Genomic DNA, 15,175 nt, shown 5'->3' on the forward strand with positions numbered 1-15,175 from the left:
TCTCTACTTATAGTAGTCTCTCCAACTATGCAACTGCTCTGAATCTAATACTGGAGAGCTAGGCCCTAACCATTTATATGTTGCATTTTATTCTAAATCTAATAACAAATAGGAAGGGACGTTGAAGAAGAAGCTTGAGAAATAAAGTTAGCACAACAGGGACATAAATTAGTAGGGAGATCCCAACCATTGTTTAACCTTCAAAAAATAAATTTCCAAATCTGAAGTTTGCTCTAAACTAATAAACTAGCTGAAAAGGTTGTAAGTTGTAACTGCAAAATAATCATTAGATGTATTATATATGGCTTAATCACTAGATTTTTCAAAAAGGAACTCATCACTAATATGAATTAAAAATTAATTAACAAAAATTTTAGAAAATGAAGGAAATATGAAGAAACCCTAAACAATCAAATGAAGCAAAGGATGCCCAACAACTGCATTCATGCATCCACATTCCCACTTGATGAAGGCCTCTCTTGCTCACCGCTTCCTTGACAGACCCTAAAGGTGGTGAAGTATCAATTTCAGCTTTCAAACCCACTCTCCTTATTCCTGGTTTTCGACCCGACCCGGATCTGACACCAAGCTTGGGTTTCAGTTCCGACGTTGCTGGCAGGGACAACTCGGCAATTGGCACAAAGAGCAATGGGAATGCAAGCTTCAGAGAAGTATTGAGAGCTAAAGCAACATAAAGGTTCAAGCTTTGACTTTTTTTAAGCATCCATTTTTGTGATTTATTGCAATACCGAGGATAAAGGTTGAAGGAAGGAAGGGTGCGTGATGATGGTGTCGTGGGGCCACACTACAAGCGAAAGGGGAAAGCGGAATAGAGAGACAGAAAAAGGAGAAGTGGCAGAAAGCGCTTCTGAGTAGGTAAATGATAGGGTAAGGATGGTAACATGGAGTTACGGTGTGGGCTATGGTGTGGTTGTTTGGTTGGTTAATAAGAAAATGAAAAGGGTTTGGTTCTGGTGGTGGACAGTCCACGGTTGAGGAGCTCTGTTCGCAGCTCCTCCATCCTCATTTTACTAGATGCGTCTTCTCGAGAGCCTAGGGAAGAGGAGAGAAGGCACTGGGAAGAAGAGAGAGGGCATTGGAAAGAGGAGAGCGAGTGAAGCGAGAAGAGGAAGAGTCGCACATGTTCAAATTTAAAATTGCCCAAGTTCAAAGACGGTTTTTCATGAAATCGTCTTTAAATAGTGTAAAACAAAGGCAATTTTGCAAAAACCGTGTTTGTTTTATACTATTCAAAGACGGTTTTGTGAAAATCGTCTTTAAAATGTTGTCAGTATTTACAAAAATGGCACCGCCCCAAACAAAGACGATTTTGTGACAACCAACTTTAAATGCGCATCGTGGAATACATTGTTTTTAGTAGTGGTCATGTAAGAAAAAAGATATATTCTAAAAGAACTGTCATTTTAGTTTTTGAATATATCATTAATAACTTTTTCCCCATATATATCATTTATAATATTAATGATATGAGATACAAAAATTTTAAAAAAATAATGATCATAAGGTTAATTTTGTAAACTTATTATCCTTTTTCATCCATTTATTAATTTTTCTTTTATGTAGAATTATCTAACGACAATTATAATGAAACAAAAACAACAATATTTTTTTAAACTAGAAAACTTATACACTATAGGTAATTACAAATGATGGTTTAAGCAATGCTTATGAATTAATACCTTTAGGTATTTTAATTTTATTTTAAATAAAACATACTTATTTTTAAACTTAAAATTTATAAATATATTAAATTAACGTGTAATAATCAATTAATAAATGCATAAATTCAGATACTCATTAATAACACCATTAAAATTCATTGTCTTTTCTTAAATACTAATATTAAATTTGCATTTAAAACTCACCCTCAATTAAAATTTTCACTAAATAATATGATTTATTAAATAAATAAAAAAAGTGTAAAAAAATCAAATACTCATTCAAAAAAAATTCAAATACTCATTAAAATTCATTATCTTTCTTAAATACTTATATTAAATGTACATTAAAAAATCACTCTCAATTAAAAGTTACATTGATTATTATGATTTATTAAATAAATAAATTAAATGTCTAGAGTACCCTATTTTTTTTTGCAGGAAAAAGTGTGCAAAAAATGTATTAACGGATAAATGTAGTATAATTTATTATTATTTTAAAATATGATATTTTATTTTTAAAATTAAAAACTCTGAAGATAATAATTAATGCATAGTAATAAATTAATGAACTCATCGGATTGATATAATGATTTAGTCATATTACATTCATAGGTAGGAGAACGATCTATGTAACGAAAGAACTTATGTTTAGTTTTTTGTATGCAGAATTTAGTTAGGCTAATGACACCCATATAATTTAAGCAAAATTGTTGTTGAACCCAAGATGATGAGGAAGACGACAACAACCACAATAACCATAATAATAATAATAATAATAATAATAATAATAATTATTAGTGAATGCATAAATTTGTATACTCATTAATAAAACCATTAAAATCCATTATCTATCCTTAAATACAAATATTAAATGTACATTTAAAATTCACTCTCAATTAAAAGGTTCATAAATAATACTAGCTTCAGTCCTATATACAAGAAATATAAGACAAATCATCAAGATCAAGGAAGGTGATGGTCACATTTAATACTATCATAATTTAAATTTTATTCCAATAGCGCTCTTAAATTTAAATGTTGTAAGTGATGATTTGATTTACTGTTAATACTCATCGTCCAATAAGTGAATGTCTAGTAAATAGAGTTAACAATGCATTAAGGGTATAAAAGAAATCTTAATAAGTTTGAAAACTCGTCATTGTTTCTTATAATAGGATCAAAGAAAAAGTCAATTTGTTGCTTATGTATAAGAACCAAGTAGTATGATTTATCAAATAAACTATTTTTCCTTAAATATTAATATTAAATGTGCATTTAAAACTCACTCTTAATTAAAATTACTACTCAATAATATGATTTATTAAGTAAATAAAAATTTAAAGAGCAAAAATAGATAAATAAATAATCATTCACAAAAAAATAATTCAAATACACGTTAATAATACCATTAAAATTCATTATCTTTCCTTAAATACTAATACTCATTAATTAAAACTCAATAATACGATATACCGTGAATTTAAAACTCATTTTATAATAATTAATTAATTAATTAATACCTAAATTCAAATACTCATTAATAATGCCACCAAAATCCCTTATCCTTCATTAAATACTAATATTAAATGTGTGTATAAAACTCACTCAATTAAAAGTTTCCAAGATAATATGATTTATTAAATAAATAAATAAAAATGTCTAGAGTAATAAAATTAAATACTCATTCACCAATTTTTTTTCAAATAATCATTAATAACACCATTAAAATCAATTATCTTTCAATAAAGATTAATATTGAATGTGTTATTAAAAGTCATTTAATAATAATAATAATAATAATAATAATAATAATAATAATAATAATAAATAATAATAATAATAATAATAATCAATTAATGAATGTATAAATTCAAACAATCATTAATAATACAATTAAAATCCATTATCTTTCATTAAATACTAATATTAAATGGGCTTTTAAAATTTACTCTCAATTAAAAGTTCCACTAAATAATATGATTTATTTAATAAATAAATAAAAAATCAAATGCTCATTTACAAAAAAAAAATCAAATGCTCATTAATAATACCATTATAATCCATAATATTTCCTAAAACACTAATATTATATGTGCATTTAAAATTCAGTCTCAATTAAAAGTTCAACTAAATAATAAGATTTATTAAATAGATAAAAAAACATGTTTAGAGTAAAAAAAATTCAAATGCCCATTCACTAAAAAAATATATTCAAATACTCATGAATAACACCATTAAAATCCATTATTTTTCCTTAAATACCTAATATTAAATGTGTATTTAAAACCCCCTATCTATTAAATGTTCATTTAATTAATATTATTTATTAAATAAATATAAAAAATTGTCTAAAGTACTCTCATTTTTACGGGAAAAAATGCACCAAAACTTCCTTAATTTATATTAGAAAAAGATCATTAATTAATTTAACATGCATTTATTATTAAGTAGAAATTAAAAAATATAAAATAGGAGACATCAATTATATTATTAAGATCAAGAAATTTTATTATATTTCTTCATTTTTACATAAGAATTGTAAAAGATAGATAAAAAGGAATGATTCAAGTAATTTGAACTATTTCTAATTTGTATGAGGAAGTAAAACAACCATTGTTTAACTTATTTCAAATGAAATATGATTACTAAGAAAGGTTAGTATATCCATAAAAAATGGAAAGGGAAGCTATTTCAATAAAAGAGACTAGCATCTTATTCTCAGGATTGATTCTGAGATTTTATGGGCCCAGAACCATATATTAAAATAGGGTCCTTTTACACTTAAGTATTTAAAAATATAACAATTATATAATAGATATATGTAGTTTCATTTAAAATAATAGGTTTTGTGACATTAACTAATAACATTTTTAATAAATATAAAAAAGTTATATCATATTTTTTTTATTAAATTTGCTCTTGCGTTATCATTTATCATTTGACTCTGGAGAGCCCCCTTTCTCAAAGAAGGTGGGAAAGGTTGGGTTAAGAAAAAGGTAGATTTATATTTTTTTAATCGTATTTGGGCATACTTGGAATGAATATGGCACATTTTTTTTATTATTTTAATTTACTTATATATTTTTAAAATATTAATTTTATATTTTCTCTCTAAAATAAAATGCTCTAGGTCAATTGCTATCGTTTATTATTGATAAAATATTATTTTATATTAAATCTTTCTTATATTTTTTTCTTTATTAATTTACTAACAATTAGTTTTATTTCCTTCATAATTTTAGCTTTTGTTTGTACTTTTTACTTTGTTTTAAAAAATAAAAATTTTAAGTTTATTATCATAACTCTTTTAAATGTTGATATGTCACTATAAGCTAAAAATTATTCAATATGAATTTATGAAAATAACACATGCAAAAGAAGAAGAAAACTAACAACCAACAAGATACTAATACCTTTTAATCACATGTCACATTTTAATTTGAACAAAAAGATATATGAAATAAAACAATAATTTCAATCTAGTTATAAAAATAATATAAAAAATTATTATACAATTATATAATGTTTTTTAAAATAATTTTTTGCCCCTTTTAACCATGCATATGGGCCCTCTTCGACCCCAACTCCAAATAGGGCCTACGGCGGCCTTGCTTGCTCTCTTCCTAATTATAAGACTTAAAATGGTGTTTGTTCTTCTTTATAAGACCTAATCCATAATGATTCTTGTTTTTAGAATAAAATATCCTTGTATTAGAAAATAATTAGAAGAGAAAGAAGAGTGTTAGTGACACAAATAGTTTTGGAAAACAATATCAATTTAAGATAAATTTATTGTTATCAATTAAATTAATTGTTTTTCTTAATCATATACAATGAATTAGCTAATTAAATCTTATAAATAAAAACAAAGGAGAATAACATAATACCGGGTAGTTACGGGTTGAGTTGGATTTAATTTATGGAATATTTAGATCTAATCCAATCAATATGAATCATTTTTTATTAATTTAGTTTTTTCAATTTATTTTACAACATTAACCGAACCAACTAGGTTTATTGAGTCTATAATAAAATAAAATAAAAACAAACATGAAAAAATAGGGGAAGAATAGGAGAAAAAATAGAAAATTGCAATAAAATAAAAGAAAGTAGATGAATAGCCTCAAAGTAAGAATTATAGAATTAAACAAAATAAAAATCATTGAACCATACAATATAGAAAAATAAAAATGATATGGGTTCAGGTTGGTTTGGATCGAATTTGGTTCCACGGGTTCAATATCATTAGGTTTGTAATTTAAAAAATAGAACCAAACTAACAGTGCAAGCCAAAGTGAATTTTCCTTTTTAGTTTAATTTGACTTGATTAGGTCATTTGGTTTATCGAGACGTGTGCCCACCCTTATAACATGACAAACTAAATGCTTGAATTTCTATTGGGAGGTGTTCACATTCAATATTCACATGCTATAAGGGGAACTAAAAATTGTATTAGACAACATGATTTTTATTAGCCAATTTTACTATTGAGGAGTTAGTTAGTTTTGGTTTTCATGCATGTATATAGGGTTGGAAATGAGTCAAGTTGAATCAGAATCGATTCATCTCGACTCAACTCGATTAGAAATGATTTAGTTCAGAGTTCGACTTGAGTTTAATATGAATCTTTAGAACTCGACTTGATTTAAATTCATGAACGGCCCGACTCAATTTAAATCATAATTATTTTTACATGTTTTATTTATTTATTTTGTGCAGAAATAAAATCAATATGAAATTAATTAAAAAATTAACTATATCAATTTAATAATATAAAATATATTACTATATGTATATGTTAAATGTATAATTATTGTACATGATATATTTATTCATTTCATACAAAAAATATTAAATTAACTAGAAAAATAATTATAGGTATTCAATAATATAAAATATTTAATATATATATATATATATATATATATAGATTGATAGATAGATAGATCTAGATATGAATAAATAAATTTATATATCAATTTGGTTCATGAATCAATCAAATTTATATATTTGTAACACAAGTTTAACTCATTTATCTAACAAGCTCAACTTTGAACTAAAATTTAACTAATTTGGTTCATAAACCAAGCTCAACAAGTTAATTATTAAGTCGAGTCTTAAACTATGTTTGAATTGGTTCAATTCATTTTCAGTCTTTGGTAACTGAAGTTCAATTGTAATTATCCTTTTCTATAAATGAAATTAGATCTCTCAAATCCAATATACTCCGAGGTTCAACATGGTATTTAGAGAGAAGTTCCACTCCATGCATGCCTATTTCTCCGACAGAACTTGTTTCTTTGTTCCTCATCTTCCAACATTTAGATAGTTAAGCAATGATGATACCCCACAAGTTATAAAAGAATATAAACTTTATAATCCGCACACACAAAAGTTTCACATCTCCAAAGCTGCTATATTCCATGAGGATACTTTCACCTTTAGGAACCATTCCAATCAATTATTCCCCAATACACAAAGTCAATTTGTCATTCCTAAACCGATACCTAATGTAAAAATCACTATAAATCAAAGGCCTGAACCACAAAACACTAACCCTGTTTATCCCATAAAATCTAGCAAAAACATACCCTCCATGAAAAGCCACATGGATTTATAAGCAACCCTAACAACAATATATTTCATCAACACATTCTCACTTTTAGCCAAATTTACCACAGTAAGAGTGCTAGTATCCATTGTAGTCCAACAACAATGATACTTACTCCAACTAGACATCAATAACGCCTTCCTCAATGTAGATTTGAATGAGAAAGTGTACATGGAATTGCTATTAAGTTATCTAATCAAGGGAGAACAATTTGTGTTCATACTTAATAAGTTTATATACGACTTAAGGCAGGCCTTACACCAGTGGTATTATAAGATCTCTAACACCATTGTTAGACTTGGGTTCAAATAGTGTTTAACAAAAACATTTTGGATCACTAAATGGACATGTCACAACTCTTGTGGTGCTATTTGTTTATGTCAAAGAGAGTATAGTTGCAAGCCCCAATTCTAAACTATTGGATTCAACTTCAAAGATGTTGGAGTCCCATATCAAGCTAAAGGTTAAAGGTGATCTCAAGTATTTCTTGGGATATTCATAAGATAGTTGAATCAAAGCAAGGCATTCACCCATGTCAAAGAAAACATGTGTTACAACTACTAGCAAACATGGAATTCACTCTTCCCAACCTTTTCCCTATACTAATGGATTCAACCTCTCCTATGAATGATGTAAGTAGCAATCCTCTAGTTGATGCTTCTATATATCATCCAAGATTTATGTACCTTACAAGTATACAACCTACATTATATACTATCCAAGTTAATTTATGAGCAAGCCTAGGAGCCCACACTTCCAAGCAATTCATCATTTACTTAGATACTTAATATGGAACCCATGAGAAGGCATTTTCTTCCTTGCCAAACCAAATCTATGAGTCTTAGCCTATGTTGATGTAGATTTAGGTAGTTCTTCTATAACTCGTATGCCTACCACTAGTTTTTATGTTTTCATTGGCACAACCTTGGTTACATGGAAATAAAAAAAGCAACTCATGGTTGCTAGGCTTTTTGTTGAGCTAGAATATAGTGCCTTAGCCACATTGACCTCAAAGCTTTTATGTCTCAAGCAACTGCTAAGAACAACTGAGGTCCCTATGCTAAGTGTCATGGTGTTTTTGTGATAGTAAATAAATGTTAAAATATGTTTTTCGTCCTAAAAAATATGTAAATGTTCAGAATTTGTCCCTGTAAAATTTTCAGTACGTTTTTCCTCCTCACAAAATTGAAATGTGTTGCTTTTTGGTTTGGAGCAAGGTTTGAACATTTGAACCTGCATGCATGACTTTTTTTACATCGGTTATATGCATAATTGATGTAAAAAGCATCATATTTTACATCAGTTATATGTATAACCGATGTAAAAAAGTGATCATTATAGGTTTAGATTTACTAGAACCTATGTTTGGACCAAAAAATGATACATTTTAATTTTATGAAGATAAAAAACATATTAAAAATTTTGGAGGAATGAATTTCAAACATTTCTATGTTTATGAGGACGAAAAATATATTTTAACCTAAATAAAAATATAGTTAACCTCACATCTCACTTGTAATGAGAGGTCCAAACATATAGCTATTGACTGCCATGTTTGTCATAGAACATGTTCAACCTAGGTTCATCAAGTTAATTATTGTAGCCTCACAAACTAATTGATCCACTTACACTAAAGCATTTTTTTTCATTAGAACTGATGACTTGAGAGTGCATTACTTAAGTGAATTGCTTATATAAGAAAACATTGCTTAATTGATTATTACCAAAAAAACAAAAACTTTTTTCAATCCAAAATTTAATGTGACTCAAATTAAGTACTTATTCTAACAACTTTAGAATTGGAATAAAATTTAGTGTAAAGTTCTTAAATATACGTGGTGTTGTAGGATTCAAAAATTTAAGATAAGTAATCCATTTAAACAATCACTCATTGTAGATGCCCTTAGGACTATTTACTTCCTAACTTGAGAAAGATTATTATAAACATATTTTTTGTTAGGTATTTTGTCTATGATTCTCAATTCTCATACATGTATATATTTGAAAATTTGAAACCAATAACAATAATAGAAAAATCTTATCCTAATAGGTAAGATTGACTATATAGATTACATGATGTCATTTGACAAGGTTAAAAACAAAAAAAGTTAAGAATATTATTTACCATAAGATCTCTTTGGACTATTTCTACTATTTTGATTGATGCCTTTAGTTGCCTTCTTCATACATGATCAAATTATCTTGATCGATTTTTTTATCATCGTTTCCTCAATTGGTAATATTCCAATTTTTTTTATAATTATTATTTTTCCTTTTTGTATAATCATATATTCATTTTAACATTTTTATTTGTGCTATTCTCTCCTTTCTCGCATGTCTCATTAAAGCTTATCATTCATTACCATATGATATATATAGTTGGACTTGGCTTTGGATTTAATATATATATATATATATATATATATATATATATATATATATATGTATGTATGTATGTATGTATGTATGTATGTATATATAATAACTAATAAGTCCATCACATGAGGGTAGATCACATACCACTTACATGTAGCATAAATTTCCGTTATAAATTTTTTACTATCTAACCTTTCTGGATGATACTATAATCACAATCCGGATGATATATACATGATCAATACTAGAAATGTGTGTTTTTACGACATCCATTCTATGACAGTTCTTTTGGAACTGCCTTAGAAAATGAACCGGTGACATTTTTGTAATTATCTTACTGAAAAACACACATTCTAAGACGGTTATTGAAAACTGCCTTAGAATGTGTGTTGGTCATAAAAATTACAACGGGTTTTATTAAAAAACTGTTGTTATCTCAATTGAATTTAAAAGCCCTATATATGAGTGGTCCGCATCCAATCCAGCCCCAATCCTCGTCTCTGTTGTGCCCACTAAGGAACACATAGTCACAACCAAGGAAATTCAACTCCAAGACACGGTGCTCAACTTCAATTTCAAGGGCTACATGATTGCCAAGGCCCACACAGTAAACCAAGCCTTGGACACTGCCATTGCGTTGAGGGACCCACACAAGATCCACGAAGCCATGCGCTACTCCCTCCTTGCCGGCGGCAAGAGGGTCTGCCCCATGCTCTGCATCACCACATGCGAGCTCGTCGGTGGCACAGAGGCCACCGCCATCCCCGCCGCCTGCACCGTCGAGATGATCCACACCATGTCGCTCATCCACGACAACCTGCCATGTATGGAAAATGATGACCTTCGCCCCGAAAAGCCGACCAAGCACGACGTGGCGGTCCTCACCGGCGACGTGCTCCTCGCATTCGCGTTCGAGCACGTGGCAGCGTCCACGGAGGGAGTGTCACTGTCACCCGTGGTTCGAGCGATTGAGGAGTTAGCAAAATCGGTCGGTACGGAAGGGATTGCCTTTATTTCTAGGAGATCATTTGGTTATCCTTTTTCTCTCAACCAGATGGTCCACTGATGGGAAATGATTCCTTTAAGTCCTCAACGTTAGTTCTAGGGTATGTAACTGGTTTATAGTCCCTACCTAGCTCCTTAAGGTTTAAATGTCAATTTGTGTTATGGTATTGATGTTTGCTCACTGATAGTATCAAAGAAGGATTTTATCTTGGTCCTCCAACAAAAGACAAACTTCCTAAAATATATTATTCTCCTTTCCGTTGACCTTTTGGGTATTTCCATTGGACTATTTTGAAAATGTAATAACATTTGTAGTACTATTTCAACAGATCTCTCTACAAGGATCTGTATTGGTGGGATCAATATCATATGGGAAACTATTATTAGCTGGTCAAATGGATCGTAAATATCCAGAAAAGCATCTTGTGTGGTATCGGGTTTCTTGCATCATTCCCCAAAATAAGGTTATTCTCTACCTTATGTTGTTACCAGCCTTAATGTCTTTCTCGGTTCTCTATGATTTTACACAACATGTGCCTCATTTGAACAAGCATCAAGCTGTGCTGATGTATCAACTGCTGAAAAGTATATGATATAAATTAATGTATAATCATATTGTCCTATTACTTTTTTTTGAAAGGTTGACAAGGACAAGAGAGAGAAATCTTCCTCATCTTCCAAGAAGACAGTTTCTGAATGCATAGAAGAAAAGGTATGCAAGTTACATTCAGAAGAATAGCTTCCTTGTTTTTTATCCTATCATAAATTTCCACTTAGAGTTTTGCTTTTGACCTGTCTTAATATGTGTGCTTTTTTGAATTTATTTTTGCTTAAGCATGTTTTATATATATAAAAAAGGGAGCTTAAGCATGTATCTTGTTATCTAGTTCAATTTTATAATTATTTTAAATATTTTTAAATGGGTTATTCTTTTAGTTGAAATATTGTATAGCCTTATAATTTGTAAGACTTGCAATTTTAAGTCCTTATGGAACTCTAATTCTTGAATATTTTGGATTTAACGATTCTATTATTGAAAACTCATTTTTGTAGAATCTTCCATTATTATCTTGAATGCAAGAAGGACAAATCCAAGTTCTCTTCTTGTTCTAGTGTGTGTGCGTTTTTCTTAAATGCTTTGTAAGACACCTTATGTCCAGTATTTTCCTTCATTTATCTCTAACAAAATTTATTTTATCAAAAACAATTTATTAATAATTTGATTGAAGAGTGATAGATAAAGTTTGGCTTTAGCTTTATTGAGCAGAAGATCTGTACACTTATGTTTTTATTGTAAGAATATCTAGTGACCTTGGAGAGGGTTATACTTGTTTTTCTTTTTCCATATCTCCAAATCCCGAAAACATTCTCTTACAGTTCTGATTTGTCACAAAGTATATATTGAAGATTTCAGCTATCTTCTGTTCTAATAGTACTTTGTTGGCCTTGACTTGTCCATCAGGTACGAGATGCAAAAATAAAAGTGCTTGGGGTCTAAAACAAGAAAGTGATGAAGAGTGCTTGGAATGGAAGGAGTTGTCTGTGCTTATCCATGAAGATGAGGAAGTGGAGGTGCTTATCCATGTTCCCTTTACTTTTAGTTATCTCTGCCATTGACAATTTGACATGGCATATGATTTTCCAACCTTGCATGATTAACTGAGATTTTGGTACTTGAATGTTTATTATTACAGAAGATGGTTGTGTAGTAGTTTGTCTGAAAATGATGACATGATAGTGTTCTTTAAAGCAATGATTGTACTGGCAGAAATTGAGTCTTTAAAGGTTAGAGCACTTTACCAAAAGGGGCTTGCACTGGCAGAAATTGAGTCTTTAAAGGTTAGAGCTATTGGGTTCTTTAAAGCAATGATTGTACATTATCAACAGTTACAATATCCATTCATGCAAAACAGGGAAACACCATGTAGATGATATTGAAAAGGCCCAAACATAGATCAAGTTCTTTATATCCTTGCCATCATGTTCTCCAATCAAATAATGACACTTGAATGTTCCTTTAAAAATCTATAACACGGACTTCAATGCAGGTTATTTAATATTAGAAAGAACAATCACATGCCATTATTTGATAAGAGAACTTGATGCAAAGGATAAGGAACTTGATCTCAGTTTTGTCCATTGAAAAATATGTTCAACCTGCTCCGCTTGCCATGTTAGGCTATCTTGAAATTTTGTTTAATCTAGTAACTGCTAAAAATCTGTTATGATTCTTCACCGGCTAGGTAAATAGCCAAAGTAATTGATGATCTAAGGAATCCAGCTTGTGATCTAGCTTTTGAGTTTTAGTTAGACCTAGTCCGTTCCCAACTCTAACAAGCATTGTAGCATAAGAGCCTTGGATATCATGTTATGTGGTATAATAAATGTTACACTTTTTTTGAGGTTGGACTTGAGTCAGATTTTGTAAAATTGCAATTTTCATGATTTTGCCTGCTTGTGTTATGTAGAATTTGGAAGAGTTTATTTGGTTTTGGTGTTACTGTGTTAGAAAGTCAAAAGATTTACAGGTGCTTGCATACACTTCCTATGCAAAAAATAAAAGAAAATAATATGGTTTTTCTAGACATCTTGTCATTCTGTTGTATAAGGTCCTATGGATAACCTTGCTGCATTCAAGTGCCTAATAATACTTGGGTGTGGAACACACATCAAGGGATGCTAATCCCCTTTGACATTAGTAATTACAGAATTAAGTTGGTTTTCAATTTTCTTTTTCTTTTTAATTATTTTTTTTGCCTCTTAAATATGGTCACTTTTATGTTTGGTTCCTTGAATTTAAATTTATTTTTTTAGTTTGAGTTTCAAAAAATATTCATTTTAGTCCATATTCAGAGGTTTTTTTAAAAAAAATCATGTGAGATTCGTAATTCAATATGCAATTTGAACTATTAATTTTAATTTAATTTTTATAATTAAATGTTGTTGTTGTTTTGTAATAACCAAAAGTCAGTTATTGACTCTCAGAAAATTTACTAACATGAGTGAATTCTACTCAGTTAGAGGTCCTATGCTTGCAGATCCTCAACATCCTGTAAGTTTTTTCTTTTTAAAAATTCTACTCAGTTATATTTCATTCTTGAGTTGATGGACATTGTTCTATTTAGATTGTTCTTTGGGGTTAGAATTAGATGCTAAAAACAGATCAGGGTTAGCTGGACTTTGGGGTTATGTTACCTGCTCTAATAACTCAGTGAATAACTTCTATCTCCTTATTAAACACTCTTTAACTGATGGAACTTTGTAATACTAAATACTGATTGAATATAATGTTTTCCTATTGCAGAATATATATGCTCAATTGTTGCCTCTGGCTTTGCCTGCACCACCAATGGGTGGATTGGGGATGCCTCCAATGCCACCTTTTTAGTATGCCACCCATGGGTAGTTACTGATAGATAAGTTAAATTTTTATTGTAGCAGAAATTATAAATTTTATAAATTATTTTCTCTATAATTTAACATAAATTTGTATAAAATTTGCTTGAGTTATATGTCCTATATTAGAAGACTAATATGATTTTTTTTTTAATTCTTTGGTATTGGTCTATGATCAGAATTTTGTCAAGAGTTTTTTTCATCAGAATATTGGTGGAGAAGATGTCAAGGTTCTTTCTTTCTTCATATCTTCTAGTCATCTTTAAGTATGCAAGGATATATTTCTTTTAGTATTTCTTTTGTTACACATTAGAATGGTCTAAATGAATGATTGTTATAATATAGTTAGAGACAAAAAGAGTTTTCATACACATTAATTAGTTGAATGGTCACACATTTTTATCAATTATTACATGGCACTTAAGTAACAGTGAATTGGTGTCAATCATTGTAATGTAGCTGGCATGGAGATGACTACAAAAAATGAAATTAATTTTAAAAAAATAATACATTCTAAGACGGTTGTCTCTAAGACCGTCTTAGAATGTATCTCATTCTAAGACGATTGTCCTTAAGACCGTCTTAGAATGTGGTATATTCTAAGACGGTCCTGGGTAGGAACCCGTCTTAGAATGTTATACATTCTACGATGGTTCAATATAACCGTCATCATAGACATCCACACTTTCTACGATGCCTGGTTCGACGATAGTCGACAACCTATGTTGTACGCTACAAATAACCGATGTAGTAAGCTTTTATTGTAGTAGTGGACTATCCGTACGTGAAAGTGACCTTAAAAAAGGTATTGTTATGGTTTAGAAGCTTCACTATTAGATGACAATCATATTTAAATCTAAGAAACCTGAACAATGTTCTTTCAAACTTCGTCAATTTATAACATTAGCCATTCCATAAGGGGGAATATGGGACATGAGTTGTGGAGGGTAGCATAAGCAAGCTACGGTTACACTCAAGCCAAATTTATTTGACGTTTTTCTTAAGGTCCCACTACTCCTCGTTTTGAGTTAAAGGTTTTAGTTTTCTTTGTCTCATATAACTGATCGTCAAGTATTAATTAATTTATTTTCGGTTCAAATTAATA

At 29.6% G+C, this 15,175-nt stretch overlaps 1 protein-coding gene across 1 annotated transcript; it reads left to right on the forward strand.

Annotated features, from left to right (window-relative positions):
- Window positions 1–7,862: 7,862 nt before the first annotated feature.
- LOC100815512 (geranylgeranyl pyrophosphate synthase, chloroplastic-like) lies at window positions 7,863–14,062 on the forward strand. Its single transcript, XM_003518153.1, has 9 exons — window positions 7,863–7,925; window positions 8,038–8,071; window positions 10,161–10,726; window positions 11,004–11,138; window positions 11,315–11,386; window positions 12,108–12,136; window positions 12,369–12,513; window positions 13,143–13,202; window positions 13,979–14,062. The coding sequence occupies exons 1-9, from the start codon at window positions 7,863–7,865 to the stop codon at window positions 14,060–14,062; spliced, it is 1,188 nt and encodes a 395-aa protein (XP_003518201.1).
- The last annotated feature ends 1,113 nt before the right edge of the window (window positions 14,063–15,175 follow it).

The sequence above is a fragment of the Glycine max genome, chromosome 2, assembly GCF_000004515.6.
Source record: "Glycine max cultivar Williams 82 chromosome 2, Glycine_max_v4.0, whole genome shotgun sequence".
In the NCBI taxonomy this organism is placed as follows: Eukaryota; Viridiplantae; Streptophyta; class Magnoliopsida; order Fabales; family Fabaceae; genus Glycine; species Glycine max.

Bases quoted from the DNA above. Each gene is read 5' to 3' on its own strand.
- LOC100815512 (XM_003518153.1), top strand. From the start codon at position 7,863: ATGGAATTCACTCTTCCCAACCTTTTCCCTATACTAATGGATTCAACC. The intron at 7,926-8,037 runs GTAAGTAGCAAT...GAGCAAGCCTAG, and splicing joins CAACCTCTCCTATGAATGAT to GAGCCCACACTTCCAAGCAA. The intron at 12,514-13,142 runs GTTAGAGCTATT...TGTGTTATGTAG, and splicing joins CAGAAATTGAGTCTTTAAAG to AATTTGGAAGAGTTTATTTG.